Below are 15,646 nucleotides of genomic sequence, written 5' to 3'. Positions count from 1 at the left end.
CACTCACTCATGTGTTATTTTACAAAGCACAACAGAAACTTTCTCCAGGCTGGGCATAATCTTATATATACAGTAGGCCTCAAAATTATTTTCCAGCTGTTTTTAAACAATCAGCAGAATTATTTCAGATATAAGTTACTATCTGTAAAAAAGTTCAAAATCATATTTGGATCAAAGGGATGTTTTATAACCACCCATCTAGACATTTACTGAGTGCCTATTGCATGCCAGGTACCATGCTAGAGCATTAGGATACAGCAGAGAATCATGTCTCAACTCATTTTAATGGAGTTAAAGGTCCAAAAAAGACTGTTTTCAAAGAGATAATTAAATAAATGTAATTTACACTTATGTCTTCAAATCTCTATTGTGTGTTCACTTCATTGTATGGCATGGCTGCCATTCAGTATGAGTGGCTAACATTTCACAACTGTAATTGTTAACTGGGCTATTAAACAGAAACTTTCGTTTCTCTTTTTGACAACAGAATTATATCTATTTATGTTGATTCTAACAAAAACATAAATATCATTTAACACTGATGTATAACATTTGATAGCTCATAGAGTATATTCAGACATATACATAAATACAATTATGTGTAGATTTTGTTTATTACACCTGGCATAAGAACTTATCTTCTGTGGCAGGAATCCATCGGCAGTAAGTACTATAGATACAGTGGCCTATAGCAGGGGGATAGTGATACAGTCGAAAGGCAGCCTACTGTGGTAAATGAACACCCTGGAATAATACATGAAAAGTCCTAGAATTATAGACCTCCAGCTTCTTCCCCTAAAACTCAGTTTACAGTTGATAAAACTAAGAAATAAAAATGGTTCTTACATGTTTAGTAGAAATTAATAATAAGATAAAGGAAAAGTAACTTCAAAATGTCACACAATGAAAACTGTTTACTTCTATTCTCTTTTTACTCTATTACTGTGAATGGTTTCTGATTTTAGTTCTAGGGATAGCCTCTATGACTTCCAATAATACATAGACTTTTTCCTTGAGTACTACCAGTGATCCCTATCCACTGTTGCTTCTTTATAAAATATGAAAGAATTAGTGCAGCTATTCCTCTTCCCTCCTTCCTCTTTAGTATGCTTAATTTTTATTGTGTAACTCTATGTCATAATATTATATATTAGCCATACTTTATTATGTAATTATAAGCACACATATATCCAGAAAAAAAAAGCTAGTAGCATGTACAGTATTGTAATGTAATTTTTTCACCATAGAATCAAGTAGAATGATTGAAGTTATGAAGCAAAGAGTGTCTTCCTAATCATCTGTCACTGGGCTTTGCACTTCAAATAAGTTCTTTTAGTTTTTTGGTTGGTTGGTTGGTTGGTTTTGGGTTGTTTGTTTGGTTTGGTTTGGTTTTTTGAAACAAGGTTTCTCTGTGTAGCCCTGGCTGTCCTGAAACTCACTTTGTAGACCAGGCTGGCCTTGAACTCACAGAGATCCTCCTACCTCTGCCTTCAAGTGCTGAGACTAAAGGTTTGCGCCACCACAGCCTGGCCAGTTCTTTTAGTTAATTAATATATATTAAGTGTATGATGGGATTTATTGTAACATTTTAATCATAATCAATCCCAATTCCCTCTTGTCCTACTCCTACTCTTCTTCCAAACAATTTTCTAAGCACCCAAATCTTTTTTTTCCTAATTAGATAGTTCTAAAGCAACTTGGTATTTATTTATCCATAAAATCCTAATTAAGATACTTCATTCTCTATTAGACAACGTAAAGAAATTTTCCCAAAAAATATGAATGACCAGTTTTAGAGTTCTCAGTGCTTCTTTTCGTGAATTCATTTTGCCTTATACTGACAAGTAGTATTTCCCCTGCTAAAGAACTTGGCGGGATATGATTCATGTATACTAACTACACTGCATTTCTTTCACGTGCATAGCATATACATTAATGTACAATAGATTAAAATCTCTGATAATATGGCTTATTTATGTAGGTGGTCTAAATACAAGTGTCCTTTCTTCTGTTTGCTAGAAATTAGACTAGGTTGGCTTTCTCTGATGTTCTGTAGGAACATCAGACCTGTAATTCCACAAGTGGAGCTAACAGAACCATTGGAATTTCCAGAAAAGAGAATGAATAGAACACATAGAAAACAAAACTCTCTCTCTCTCTCTCTCTCTCTCTCTCTCTCTCTCTCTCTCTCTCTTTCTCTCTCTCTCCTCTCTCCCCTCTCTCCCCTCTCTCCCCTCTCTCCCCTCACTCATTCTCTGTCTACTGGAGTTATAAACAGAAATAGACTGGATACAAAGGGACATGATACTCAATGCACTTTTTTTTTTATCATCGTAGATTGGTATGCCTTATTTCCAACTCTGACCCCACACACATTATTTCTTTTTATTAGAAGTTATTAAAAATACAAAGCAATGATATTTTTCTGTTAGAGTAATTTTGTTTATTCAAATTAAGTAGTCTATTGCTGCTGCTGCAGGGAGATCTTAACTTCTACTTCCTTGTCTCTCTTTTAATAAGGGATCTCTGCAGATAGGAACCGATGTGAAGGAAGAGATAAGCCAACTATGGTGTGTCTTTCTGTCCCTTGTATAAAGATTTTTACTATCATTTCACTCTCTTCTCCACAGAGTACATTATCCCAGAATTTTGTTAATTTAACAGTTTTGTTCTAGATTGGCAAGGATAGCCAAATTTCTAAGCCAGATGCTCCATGTTTGCTTTATTATTATAATTCTTTTATTCCACTAAACATATGACAAGAGACAGTGTTCTTTCTATCCTTTCAGCACAGTAAAAATGTTTAACTCAGAATTAAATTCTGAGTTTTGCAGCAAGAACACATGACTACTCTGTTTTAATATTACTAAAATAAATTAGTCACACCTATTAGAGTAAGAATCCAACAGGCATTTCTGATTTTGTGTTATGCTACTACATGTGATCTAGGCCAAATTTCATAAGAAACCTTTGTTGGCTATGGTGCTGATATAGTTCTGCTATTTTTTTTTTTTTGGTGATGAATTCCTATCCAGAAATCTAGTTTATTCAATATTATACTTAAGAGAAAGATTTGAATTCATGTCTTTATTAGCTATTTTAATAGTTGCCTGCTGATCTTGAGTAGGAAACAGAACTAATAGTTATGAACAGAATGCTAAAACTTTTGTCTCTCATTGAAGTTCATTGAAGCATTATTCATTCACAGTAGTCTAGACGTAGAATCAACCCAAGTGTCCACAAACTCGTGACTGGATTAAGAAAATATGGTACTCAGTGCTGGGGACATGGCTCAGTGGTCATAGTGCACACCACACATGAAGACCGTGGCTCAGATTGCCAGAACGCACATATAAGCTAGGTGGGCATGGCAGCTCACCTCTAATTCCAGCCTTGGAAGGTAGAGAAGGGAATACTTGGAGTATGTTGGCTAGCAACACTAGCTTTATCAGTGGTCTTTGAGTTTGAATGAGAGACTTGCATACACACTTGTAGAGATATGTACTTTTTTACTTCAGTAATCCTTTGTTATCTAGAGTATTTTCTTTTCACTTAGCAAATCTTGGCCTTTTATCAAGATAGGTTCACAGAGGCAATGAATTTTTAACATAGCATCTTATAATCTGAAGAAAATGGCTAGTAGAGTAGCTTATAAATTGAGTTGTGGTTAGCATGCACATGCTCTGGATTTAGTCCCCAGCAGTACTGTGAAAGCAGCTGTTGCCCTAGAGCCAAAGATTCCTGTCCTAGTTGTGTGACTTAGACAATGGAAAGCATATATATCATGACAATTTATAAGAGAGGTCTATGAGGATTGTTTTGTTTTGTTTTGTTTTGAGAGCCAACAAAGTTAGATACCAGGAGAATGTGCTGATCTTTGCTTACACAGAGTTAGCACCTCATGTGGAATGTTACTTTAAAAAGATGCTGGTTTCTCTTGAGCTTTTAGTAAGAAACAGCTCTAGATTAAAGGGCTTGTGTTTATCCAGTCTTCACTTGAAATGTATTACTTTTTGTGTGTTGACATGAATGTGCATGTGGAGGTTAAGAGGACACTGGTGGAATTTGGTTCACCTCTTCTACCATGGAAGTTCAAAGGATAGAACTGAGGTCATCAGGCTTGGCAGCTTGTGCTTTACCCACTCAGCAATAGCAAGTGAAATGTTTTCAAATTAACACATTGCAGGGAATAGGAGTGGTTCTATATAAAGGCCTAAATTATCACTTTGTGTTCACTTCCTGTTTTTATTTCTCTTTGTTATTTTAAATCAGTAGACTGAGATAGGATGGTACCCTTACATTTTTTAAACTTGTATGTATAATTGAGTGTCTATCTAAAAATAATTATTATCAGGAAGATTTTAAAACTTTTTTTCATAATCTTATCTTAACATTAAATTAGGGTAACTTTCTTCCATGTTTATTTGGTTACCTTTCTGTATTCTTTAATGTGCAAATAAATGAATTGAGAGCATTAAGTTGAGGACTAATGCTGCTGTGGAAATACTTTTGCTTTTTGGTTTGTGTGACTCCTTCCCCACACATTAATTTAGGTCATTATAATGTACATATTAAAGGTCTGAAAAGATCAGTTACTGATTTTTTTCTCTTGTAAACTGAATCTATCTATGTGATAGATGGCATCCTCTATGTGTCTGTCATTGGCCATGTCATTGCAAGGAAGTTTTACTCATTGGTTGAATACTTCAGTTTGCAAAAGTTCCTTGAATTTTTACTCTTGGTATTCTTGCATTTCTATATGAAATGAATGAGAGTGGTGAGGAGGGTTTTTGAATACATATTCTGCTTCTTTGCTGTCGCAAAATTTAGTAACTAAAAACCTAAGTAAAAAGTGTTTGGTAGCCGGGCATTGGTGGAGCATACCTTTAATCCCAGCACTCGGGAGGCAGAGGCAGGCGAATCTCTGTGAGTTCCGGGCCAGCCTGGTCTACAGAGTGAGTGCCTGGATAGGCTCCAAAACTACACAGAGAAATCCTGTCTAGAAAAAAAAAAAAAAAAAAAAAAAAGTGTTTGACTTTCTAGTATGCCTTTCTGTTCAATTAACTAGATGTAGACTCTTTTAGGAAATGCTTTTTCTTACATTTGGAGGACAGGGAGCATGTGAATGACGTGTCAAAGGACATGTAAATGTTGGCTTTCTCTACCATGTGGGCTATGGGATTCAGATCATTAGGCTCATGCCAATGATGCTTACCCACTGTCTCTTACACATCTTGAATATAAACTCATTCGATTGTACAGTTAGAGACTAAAGAAAATTCTCAACAAGGTAAAAAGACTAAGCACATAAATATTTGTCAAGTGTCTCTGTTATATATACTTTGAATGAAGTGTTTTATACCTGTTTTCTTTCCATTCTTAACTAGGTTTTTTGTACTAATGTATTTTCCCCTTTGTATTCAAAGGGTAGCCATTCTACAAAAGTGGAAGCTGTGGTCAGAACACTGATGAAAATACAGCTTAAAGATCCAGGGGCCAAAGCACTCGTTTTCTCTACGGTATAATCAAGACTTCTGTGCTTCAGTCCAGCTGGTTTTCTGCCTCTCCTTAGTATTTATCTGAGAACTATTTTTAATACTTACTGAAATATAGTTAAGATTCAAAATTACTGTTGGATTTTTTCTATGTCCTCATATTTATCTTTAGAGAAATGTGATGACACTTTATAAAGGCAGTTTCTATAAGATTTTATATTAATTTTGGTAAGATTTTATTTTAAAATTGAAACCCATAACCTTGAAAGATTCATTCACAAATGAATTTGACAATTTAAGGAAAAGTTAGCTAATTAACTATAAAGTATTATTTATAAATAAAAATATAGTAAAAACCTTGATTTTTGCCTTTAGAAAGGTAAGAAACCATATCTATTAAATATTCCATTGTTTTGTATTATATATTTTAATTATTTTCAGTGATGCTTTTATTTTATAACACTACTACCTTTCAGCTAGTATTTGATGGGGAAAATGCTGTTTACTAGTGCTGTAAGTACTCCATCTGAGGGGTTGGGTTTGTTTTTGTTCATTTAACTGTTACTGTGATTTAGTTATTATTTCTTTTCTTCTCAAATCTTCTTTGATCAAAAGCTTTGTGTAAACACTATTTTTCTCACTTTTATGTTCTAGTGGCAAGATGTATTAGATATTATTTCAAAAGCTCTCACCGACAACAACATGGAATTTACACAAATCAATCGCATTAAGACATTCCAGGTGTGTCAAGTATGACTTGTGTTTTTAACTGATCAAGTGCTAACTGAAACTGCTGTTCACTGTTAGTTTATCTTCTGTCCTGAACCCTGAAGGAGACTTTTAAGTCTTTGATTATCTATGAAATTAAAGCAAAATAGAAAAACTGTTGACATTTTTGATCTGTTCAATAATACCTAAAAGACAGTCTTTAAAAAAAAAAAAGAATGTTTTTCATTTGAGATCCTTTTTCTTTATGTAGAAAAATGGCTTTGTAGTGTCTCTTTTGCTGTACCCTGGGATTATATTCTACACACACACACACACACACACACACACACACACACACACACACACACACCACATACATAATCAGAAAAAAGTACATGTGGTTAAAATTTCATTTATATCTCATTGAGTACAGTCACACCCATATAATCTGAGGCATACCACACATAAGAACAACTAAAATGTAGTAGGTTCCTGTCTTACCTCACATTAACTCTTCCATGTTTTCTTTTCTCTTCTTCATTTCCCTCTATACCCATACAGTTCAGTTTTCATGTATCACATATATCTATGATGTGATTTTTACTATATGCTACAAAAGCAAAAGTATTTGTATGATTTTTCTTCTTCAGGATCGAGAAAACCAACATTCTAGTTAATTGATCCAGCTAAAATTAAAATTCACTTTTTTTTTCTTTTAGGAGAACCTTTCAGCATTTAAACATGATCCTCAAATCAATATTTTGCTGCTGCCCCTGCACACGGGCTCTAATGGATTAACTATCATCGAAGCCACTCATGTCCTCTTGGTGGAGCCCATCCTGAACCCTGCCCATGAGCTTCAAGCCATTGGCAGGGTACACCGAATTGGACAGACAAAGTAAGCATCAACCACTTAACCTCAGGTTATAGAAACTAACTCAGCATTTAAATTCTTTATTTATGCTCATTGTGGCCTGTTTGTTTTTAAGTACAGATTCTATCTCACTTACCTGAAATGTTTGAGACCAGAAATGTTTTAGAGTAGGATTTGTTTTGTTTTGCCTTCGGATTCTAGAGTATGTATATATCTTTTATGAGATATCTTGAGGAAGGGGTCTAAGTCCAAATATGAAATTTAATGTTTCACCTTATATATAGTCTAACCCCTCACATGAAGTCAGATGTGAAAATTTCCACTTTGTCAGATGTCTGCATGTGTTCCCTGACACTTGCATGTAAACACATACACACAATGAACCAATAAGTCAGCGTAATAAAAGATAATTAGATTTACTGCAGTACTTGAACAAAAAGTAATAATAGTGATCATTATGTAATATGTACTTCCTTTATTCAAATAACAGATTATTTGGGTATCTGTAACACAACTTCCTAGTTATGTTAATAAGCTCATGGATGTTAGAGACCTTGAAAGTTTGAAGACATGCAAACACTGAACACGCTAAGCACTCATTTAGTATTACTGAGCACCTAAAGTATATCAGGCACTATACTACATACTGAAGATTCTAATTATGTATGACAAAAATTGTTCCCATCTAGCAATACATAGAAGGCTAATGTGTAGCACAAGAAAAAGATGGTTGAAAGTTATATGAACAAAAGCATGTGCTTTGTGCCCTGAAGAATAAAGAACGACATTACACTGAAGGACTGATTATTTTAAAGTTAGACTAGAAAACCATCATGGAGAGTTGCATATGTAGAAATAAAGGGGAGAAAAACTGACATTCTGAGGGTTGTGAGGAGTTTGGAACTAGCTGCTGTAGTAAAGCATGAGAAAGGAGTAGTAAGTGCATGTCAGAATCAGAAATACTGATTGTTGCATGAGCTGCAGCTTTGAGAGGTTTAATTTTAAGTGGGAAAGACATAGGTTCTGTGTTTAAATGACTTCTCATTGCTGTGTCAAATTCGAAACAAAAGCAGCCAAGAAAGGAAGTGTTTATTTGGGCTCACAGTTTTGTTAGTAGAGTGGGAAATTCAAAGTGGCAGAAACAGGACATGGCTGGTCATATTGCAACCACAGTTAGGGAACACTGGCAGATAAATGCTGATTCTTAGCTTACTTTGTCCTCATTCAGTCTTGATCCCAGCCCATGGGATGGTGCTGCCCACATTCAGGGTGGATCTCCCTTCTTCACAGAAGTCTTAAACATTTTTGGAATTCCCTATGCAGATGCAAGAGAGTTATGTTTTCATAGTAATTTTAAATTTTATCAAATTGATGATCAAGATAAGCCTTTGTACTCTTTAAAAAAATGACAAAGTAGTACAACCATAATCAATACACAGTTGTGCTACAGTACTTACAAATGTCATTTAGAATGCAATTAAATTTAGCGTATGTGTTAGAGCAGGTGTCCACATGCCATGTTGTGCATTTGGAAGTCAAAGGACAACTTCCAGAAGTTAGTTTTTGCCTTCCATTTTGTTGAGGCAATCTTACTTCCTTTTCTGCTGATTTGCATACTCTGCAGGCTAACTGGCCTATGCATATAACATCTAACTTTTTTAAGAAATGTGAGTTCTAGGGATCGAACTCAGGTTGTTTGGCTTTCCGTGTGATTTTACTAGTTGAGCCATCTTGCCAGCCCTAAACACTGACTCTTCTTATACCACCATTATTCTAAAGCATAGATAGGACTTGTCTCTGATTTAGAAGCCTCAGTCCTTTGAGGCCATTGTTTCCCATTAAACAGATTGTTTTCTGTTAAGAGACTATCTGAATCTTTGTATCCTCCTCCCCAGTGATAGTCTTGCCTCACAGAGTTCCTTCTTTCCATTATCTACCTAAGCAGTTGGTGTTCATCATTCTCCACATACTTCTTTCATTAGACTTTTGCTGGACACTTTATGTGTCATACATAATTTTAAGCATTTTAGATGTCTTCATGCAACTTATAAGCATGTTGGTTTAGCAGCAATTAGTATGCAGCAGATATAAGTAAAGGGTATGTCATGTTAGGATCTGGAAATGTCAAACAGGGTGGGGAAGATAAGGAACACAAATGACTTGCATCCAACCTTACTGCGAGGTAACATCTGACCAAAGCTTGAAAGAGATTAGTCAGTCATGCTAATATCTTAAGAAAGAATGATTAAGCAGACAATACAATCAGTGTGACATCTGTAAATCAGGAGTTTGCGGTGATATTTTGTTTATGATCTGACAAATAAAGCTTACGTGAAGAGTGCAGAACTAGCAACACTAGTAGCCATAGAGGCCAAGAAATGGTGGCACACACCTTTAATCCCAGCATTTGGGAGACAGAAGCAGATGGATATCTTCTTAGTTCAAGGCCACCCTGGACTACACAAAATTGACCCAATCTAAAAGAGAAACAGAGCCAAGCAGTGGTGGCACACACCTTTAATCCCAGCACTAGGGAGGTTGAGACAAGAGTGATATGGCTGGGCCAAGAGGATTATAAGGCAGGAGGAGACAGGAGCTTGGGCATTCTGAGGATTCATAGAGACGGATGCAGTCTGAAACAGTCTGAGGAAGCAGTCAGTCTAAGACATGGTCTGAGGAGGCAGTCTGAGGACAGGATCACCCCTTTGGTCAGAGTATTGGTAAAGGTAGGAACTCTCCAGTGGCTGAATGCTTTTCTTTTCTGATCTTTCAATTCTCCCCGCCCACCCCCCACCCCCACCCCATAATTTCTGACTCTGAGTTTTTATTCTTAAGACCAATTAGAATTCATGCTATAGTTCCTGGTTTTAAAAAAAAAAATAGCAAGGAACTACTAGACTGAAACGAGTAGGAAATAAAGTCAGGGATCACACTGGGGATCATATTAGACCCTAATTGGGAAGCTGCAAGCAATTTCAGCTCTGAAACAATCATTCTGAGAACTGTGTTCAGTCCAGGGAGTAAGGGGAGCAGGGGAGGCCATGCAGTCTTGATGACTAGAAGATAGCTTGACTGGTGGCAGTTCACCTGCTGAGTAGTGGTCAGGTTCTGGATTGTGCTGGAGGTAGAACTGACAGTGTCTGTGGACATAGTGGAGATTGCATATGAGTGTAACACCATGGGCTTTGGCCAAGACAGCTGGGAGGATAAAAAGCCTTTAGCTGAGTATAGGAAGACTATAGAACAGATTCAGTGTGAAGAACAAAAGTCAAACTTTAGATGGTTTGAGCTTTTATTAGCTATCTAAGAAATGTAAATTCAGAAACTGGGAGAGAAGCCAAGGCTAGAAGGATAGATTCACTTAGATATCAGTAGCATGTGATGGTGTTTTTAAGCCATGAGCATGAATGGGATTATTAAATGAGAGAAAGAATAGTGATGGGCCACAAACTCAACTCTGGCACACCTGAATTAAAAGGCTCTGGGGAAGGGTTAGACACCTACATGTTCACTATCATTGGCTGCAAAATGTCAAGAACGGAATCATACTTAATATTGGGGTTTTGACCATTAGTTTTATTTTGCAGCATGATCAAAAGCAGTTTAAATGGAGCCATGTAGGCAACTGCCTATTAGGATTTTGTTGTTGTTGTTGTTCAACTCTAGTTCAGCCATCACAGACAGAAGGATTACATAGTTTGTATGGTGACACAGCTAGGTAAGGTGGCAGGTGCAACCCTGCTGCCTTCATGGTCCATGCTCTAACCATGGCGCCCTGCTGTTCCTGTGCAACTCATAGGAATGGATCTTGAGAGATTTTGTTGCAGAGTAAAAGAAGAGAACAAAATTAAAAATTATGTCCTTTTCCTTTACAATGAAAAAATTAGAGAATGATTCATTAGAAATAGAAAAACTAGGAAAAATAGAAGAGAATGCTGGGCATTTTCCATGAGCGGGCAAGAGGATATAGGACCTAACACTGGTCTCAGGCGAAACTGTGGCTCTGGTAATGATCAGGGAGGCACAGTGTTTGTCCTCCTTTATTAAAGTGGAAGATGGGTCCTTTTTTCACCCTATTTGTCCTAAATCCCACCACTTCTCACATTCCCAAGAGCCTTCCTCTTGTAGTACATCACATAAACATGTCTGAATGTCATCATTTTTAAACTGACACTCCTTCACAGTGTGCCTCTACCTTTTTAATCTCTCATTCTGTCAGCTGTTCTATTTTGGTAGCTGCCCCATAGATAATACACTGAAATGAGGTTCAGAGTGTAATTGGTGGCCTACTTCTTGCCAGTAGTCCAGTGGTACGTTTTATCTGCTCTCCCTAGTTGTTAGTTCACCCAGTGCCCTATATAGTATTAAGTAGCATGTGTAGTTGGGTGACCTTCACATGTATCTCCCTCAACCCATAAATTACCAGCTTTATAGATCTAGTCAATATCTGTACATGTATCTAGGAAGTTTACATCTTTCCCAAGATATAAACTGGATATCTCAAATTAGACATAGGTAAAACAAACTGCATTCTTGTTAGTCTCAGCCAGCCCAAGCTTTCCTCATATTTTAATGTGACTCTTCTCATCTATACTTGCTCAGACAAAAAAATCTAGGACTCTCCTGTATATCTCTTTTTAATGTCTTATATTCAAATTATTCCAGTCTTGACTCTTGTATCTCAAAGATATTCCTCATCTTCTGACTACTTCTTATCCCACTGACACAAAGCACAATCCACCTCCTCTTGCCAGGATGACTGCAATTCTTATCTCTTCTGTGCTTCCACAGCAGCTAGAGGCATTTCCAAAATACAGTCTAGTGTAAACAAATTATGCATAACCATTGGACCTTAGTGGGATGAGTATATGCTTGGAAAAAGCTAAAAATGTTTCAGGGGCCAACAGCAGGCTAGCACAGCACAAGTGTGTTGTAAATGAAATAGGTGAGCATGAGGTTAGAGTTAAGGAGGGTTCAGATCATATATTGTGGTTTCACAGGACCTGACCAGGAACTGGATTTTGTGGTTATAAAGGAACATGCTTTGTCTTCTGTTTGTTGGCTCTTCCTGCTGCTTCTGTGCTTAGTGCCTAATTCCCTTCTCTCATTTCTATTTCTCATGGCATTATCTGTTCATGGAACTGATTTTCTCTTGTGTTTACTGTCTCCCTCATCAAAGTATTAACTCATGAAGACCACATTGGCAGTCTCTATTGGCCTGTCCCTCAGCACATTTATATGTACCTGCCGCCCATTGACTGATAAATGTAGCATGTGTTTGTAAAGTCAATTTCTACTCATTTGTTTTAAGATGGTTTTTAAGCTTACAATTATTATTTACCTTCTAGACCTACTATTGTACATAGATTCTTAATTAAAGCAACAATAGAAGAGCGAATGCAGGCAATGCTGAAAACTGCTGAGAGGAGGTAGGTAACAACTGACAAGTGGGGCTCCCTATCATTTGAGAGTTGTAGATCTCCTTCACTTGGATGATAGCAAATGATATAAACACTAATACTTTTTTAAACCAAAGATTAGCATGTTATCCAAAGCACTTCCCAATTAATGCTTTGAACATTCTGTTTGACTTAAGATGTTGTAATATGCAAAACTGACACATTAGATTACTTTTTAAATGAAATTTATTGTTCTGTCTTACCTGTTTGTGCAATACGTGTGAAACAAAATATGCACTTCTGCTTTATACTTTACAGTTGCGTATTACAGGTCAATAGGAATATCTGAATTTGTTTTGCAGTCTTAGCTGGTAGATTATGTCATATTCATAGGCATCAGAGTAGCAGAATGGCCAAAACTTTCAAACTTGGCCTTGCAGTCATTAAACTTCCTAACATTTGCACAGATTAGTAATTTTTGTTTAAAATCATCTTAAAATAAACTGGTACCTTTGTACCTCCCTGTGAGATGGGATGGCTTGGAATTCGCTCATGGAAGAGATGATAGCTTTTTAGAAGGGACTGCATCTCCAAGGGTACCTTGAGTACCACAGAAACATTTTCAAACCAGAAATTCCCAGACTGGTGATCTACAAGGACAGATGCCAGCCATACCATGGGCTTTACATCTAGTCTTTTTGTTCCTGTTATCACATGCTGTAGACTTCAGTGTTTTTTATCTCAGTTACTTAAAATAATAAAAGAGTTACTGAACTTCTCTATAAGTGGAAAAAGTAAATGGTGAATTTAGAACCTTCTTAGCAACAGTTGTCAGATGTCTTTTTCTGTTTTGAATTTTTATTAATTTTTCATAGAAACCATTTTCTAACAAAACACCAGAATTATTTCAGCATTTTCACTAATTTCCAGGAGATTGTAACACTTCCATCATTATCTACTTCTGAGGAGAAGTTCTCTATGGTTCAGTTACAAGAGTATAGGAACAGATTTGTGTTTTCTGTCTACATCATGCATGCAGTCACTGACTCCTGGCCTTTATTTCTCCCTGTATTTCTTGAAATCTTGCAGTCATACAAGCTCATCTGGGAAGCATTCTGAAGCCTCTGTGTTGACTGTGGCTGACCTGGCAGACCTGTTTACCAAAGAAACCGAGGAGCTTGAATGAAGTGCTATAAGTCATTTCACAGACTTTAATATAGGACTTAACTTTAATAGTTATAAAGCCAAGTTGTTAATTGAAAACAAAAGATCAGCAAATATTAGTAAATACTATTTCAAATTGAATGAATTGTTTTGTTATACACTAGCCTAGTAATAATTAGCCATTGGTTCTTTTTCAGTATACTAATTTCAAAACATGTACAATGAATTTTAATTTTGCATTCCTACTGAAACACTTTTTATTCCAGTGAATATCTATAACTGATAAGGCAGGGGAATTAAGAAAGGTATTGAAGACTTTTCATTGAATGGATAGACATTTGTAATAACAAGTCAGAATACATAAGAGAAAAAGTAAACTAGTCTAATTTTGTATGACCTGATAGTATCCAATCAATGTAGATCACATTTTTGAAAGGGCCTTCAGCATCTTTAGCAAATGATTCACCATTATCTTTTCAGTAATATTTTAAGAAAATACTGAACTATAATAACTTGTTATTTGCATGAGCTTAAATGGTAACATTGTCATTGGAACCTGAAAGTAAGTAGTACAGCTCCTAATGCTAAATTATTAGGCAGTTATTTTGCTTTTTGTGTTTTGCTACTAAAAGTTAAAATACAGAAAAACTCATTTTTCTATTATATGTTAAAGTAGTATTGTTTGATGTGTTTTAAGATGGATGTATCTGTAAATATTGCAGTTTTATGATTTGATATCTTAGCATAGAAACATGGCTTTCTTTTTATCATCATTGTACTGATGTCTTAAACAGTATTCCCTTCCTGTGTTCCTCTAACTAGTCATTTTAGCCATTAGTATTTAAATTTACAATAGAGTTTATTCATTTCAGTTACTCTGCCATTAGGAACTTGTGTCTGATCTTACTGCAGGAGAGTGCTGTGTTCACACATGCATATAACTGTAAGTGATGAAACTGTGTCTTCTTCTGTGAAGAATTAATAGATGACTTTGAAATCACAAAATAAGAAGTAGCTTGTTGTATCCTAGCCCTGTGATGGAATATAAATGTTCTTGTTTTCTTTCCTTTAAGCTTTTGGAGTTTCAAGTGACCCTCAGGATTCATTAGCTCCTACCTAACTGCCCAGAAAGCTGTACTGGACTAGTCCCTGGGTCCTCCTTCATCAGTGAGCTCTGGTGCTTAGCTAAGGTGCATTTCCTACTCCAGGTTTACAGGTGACAGTTCAACTGAAGAAGACACATTGTGGGTGCTTATTCTTTAGTTGAAGGGACATATGCATTGATTCTTTTATATGAAATTAACTATTTTTACAGCTCTTTTACATATGAAGAGCTTTTATGTATATTCATGTAGTTAATATTCCTAATAGTCTTGTGAAGTAGATATAATTAATATCATTCCTATTTAAAAAAAAAAACTAATGCTCAAAAATAGTAAGAAATTTGCCTATGACATGTAGCAATCAGACAGTGGAACCCAGGCTCTCTGGCTTCACATCTACTGTTCTTCCACCAAGTCATATGCCATGCTGAGATTCAGGAGCCTTGTGGCTATAATTTAATAAGGAGATTGTTTAAGTAAGTATTTTTGTTTCCTAGTATTACTTCATGTGCTATGTTCTAGGGAAAACAATTTGATGTGCTTCAATTAAAAAATGATATATCAATATCTATACTTACCAGTATTAGAGGAAAACTACTCTTATTTATTTCAGTAAGATACCTCAATTAAATAAATATTTTAGTGGGAAATGAAATTGTGGATTGTTTAATTTCTAAGCTGTAGATCATATGAACTTTGATTTTTATGAACTTTACAAATAATATGAAATTGCCAATCTGCAGTATTCCATATTTTATTTCATTTGTTTTTTATTGAAAATTATTGTAATAATTCTCTTAGTAGTTTAGAAATAAGCAGTATACATAATCCCCACATCTTGGCTGCATACAAAAGAAAGTTTAGTTTCCCATCTCATTTTATGTTCTCTGAACTACCACTGTA

General features: G+C 35.8%; 1 protein-coding gene across 3 annotated transcripts in view; it reads left to right on the top strand.

Moving 5' to 3' along the window:
• Positions 1–15,398, top strand: part of Shprh (SNF2 histone linker PHD RING helicase) — a 70,762-nt gene extending 55,364 nt beyond the window's left edge. For 2 of the 3 annotated variants that reach the window (XM_027402024.2, XM_027402023.2), the window contains exons 26-30: positions 5,427–5,519; positions 6,150–6,236; positions 6,923–7,101; positions 12,426–12,506; positions 13,566–15,398. In XM_027402024.2, the coding sequence (XP_027257825.1) occupies positions 5,427–5,519; positions 6,150–6,236; positions 6,923–7,101; positions 12,426–12,506; positions 13,566–13,662 (537 nt within the window). In that variant the 3' untranslated portion in view covers positions 13,663–15,398. Of the gene's footprint in view, positions 1–5,426; positions 5,520–6,149; positions 6,237–6,922; positions 7,106–12,425; positions 12,507–13,565 lie in introns of those variants that run through there. The other variant, XM_027402025.2, reaches the window with a different exon arrangement.
• Positions 15,399–15,646: the final 248 nt, after the last annotated feature.

This window comes from Cricetulus griseus, chromosome 2 (genome assembly GCF_003668045.3).
Source record: "Cricetulus griseus strain 17A/GY chromosome 2, alternate assembly CriGri-PICRH-1.0, whole genome shotgun sequence".
In the NCBI taxonomy this organism is placed as follows: Eukaryota; Metazoa; Chordata; class Mammalia; order Rodentia; family Cricetidae; genus Cricetulus; species Cricetulus griseus.
This window is presented reverse-complemented; position numbering and strand designations above follow the sequence as displayed.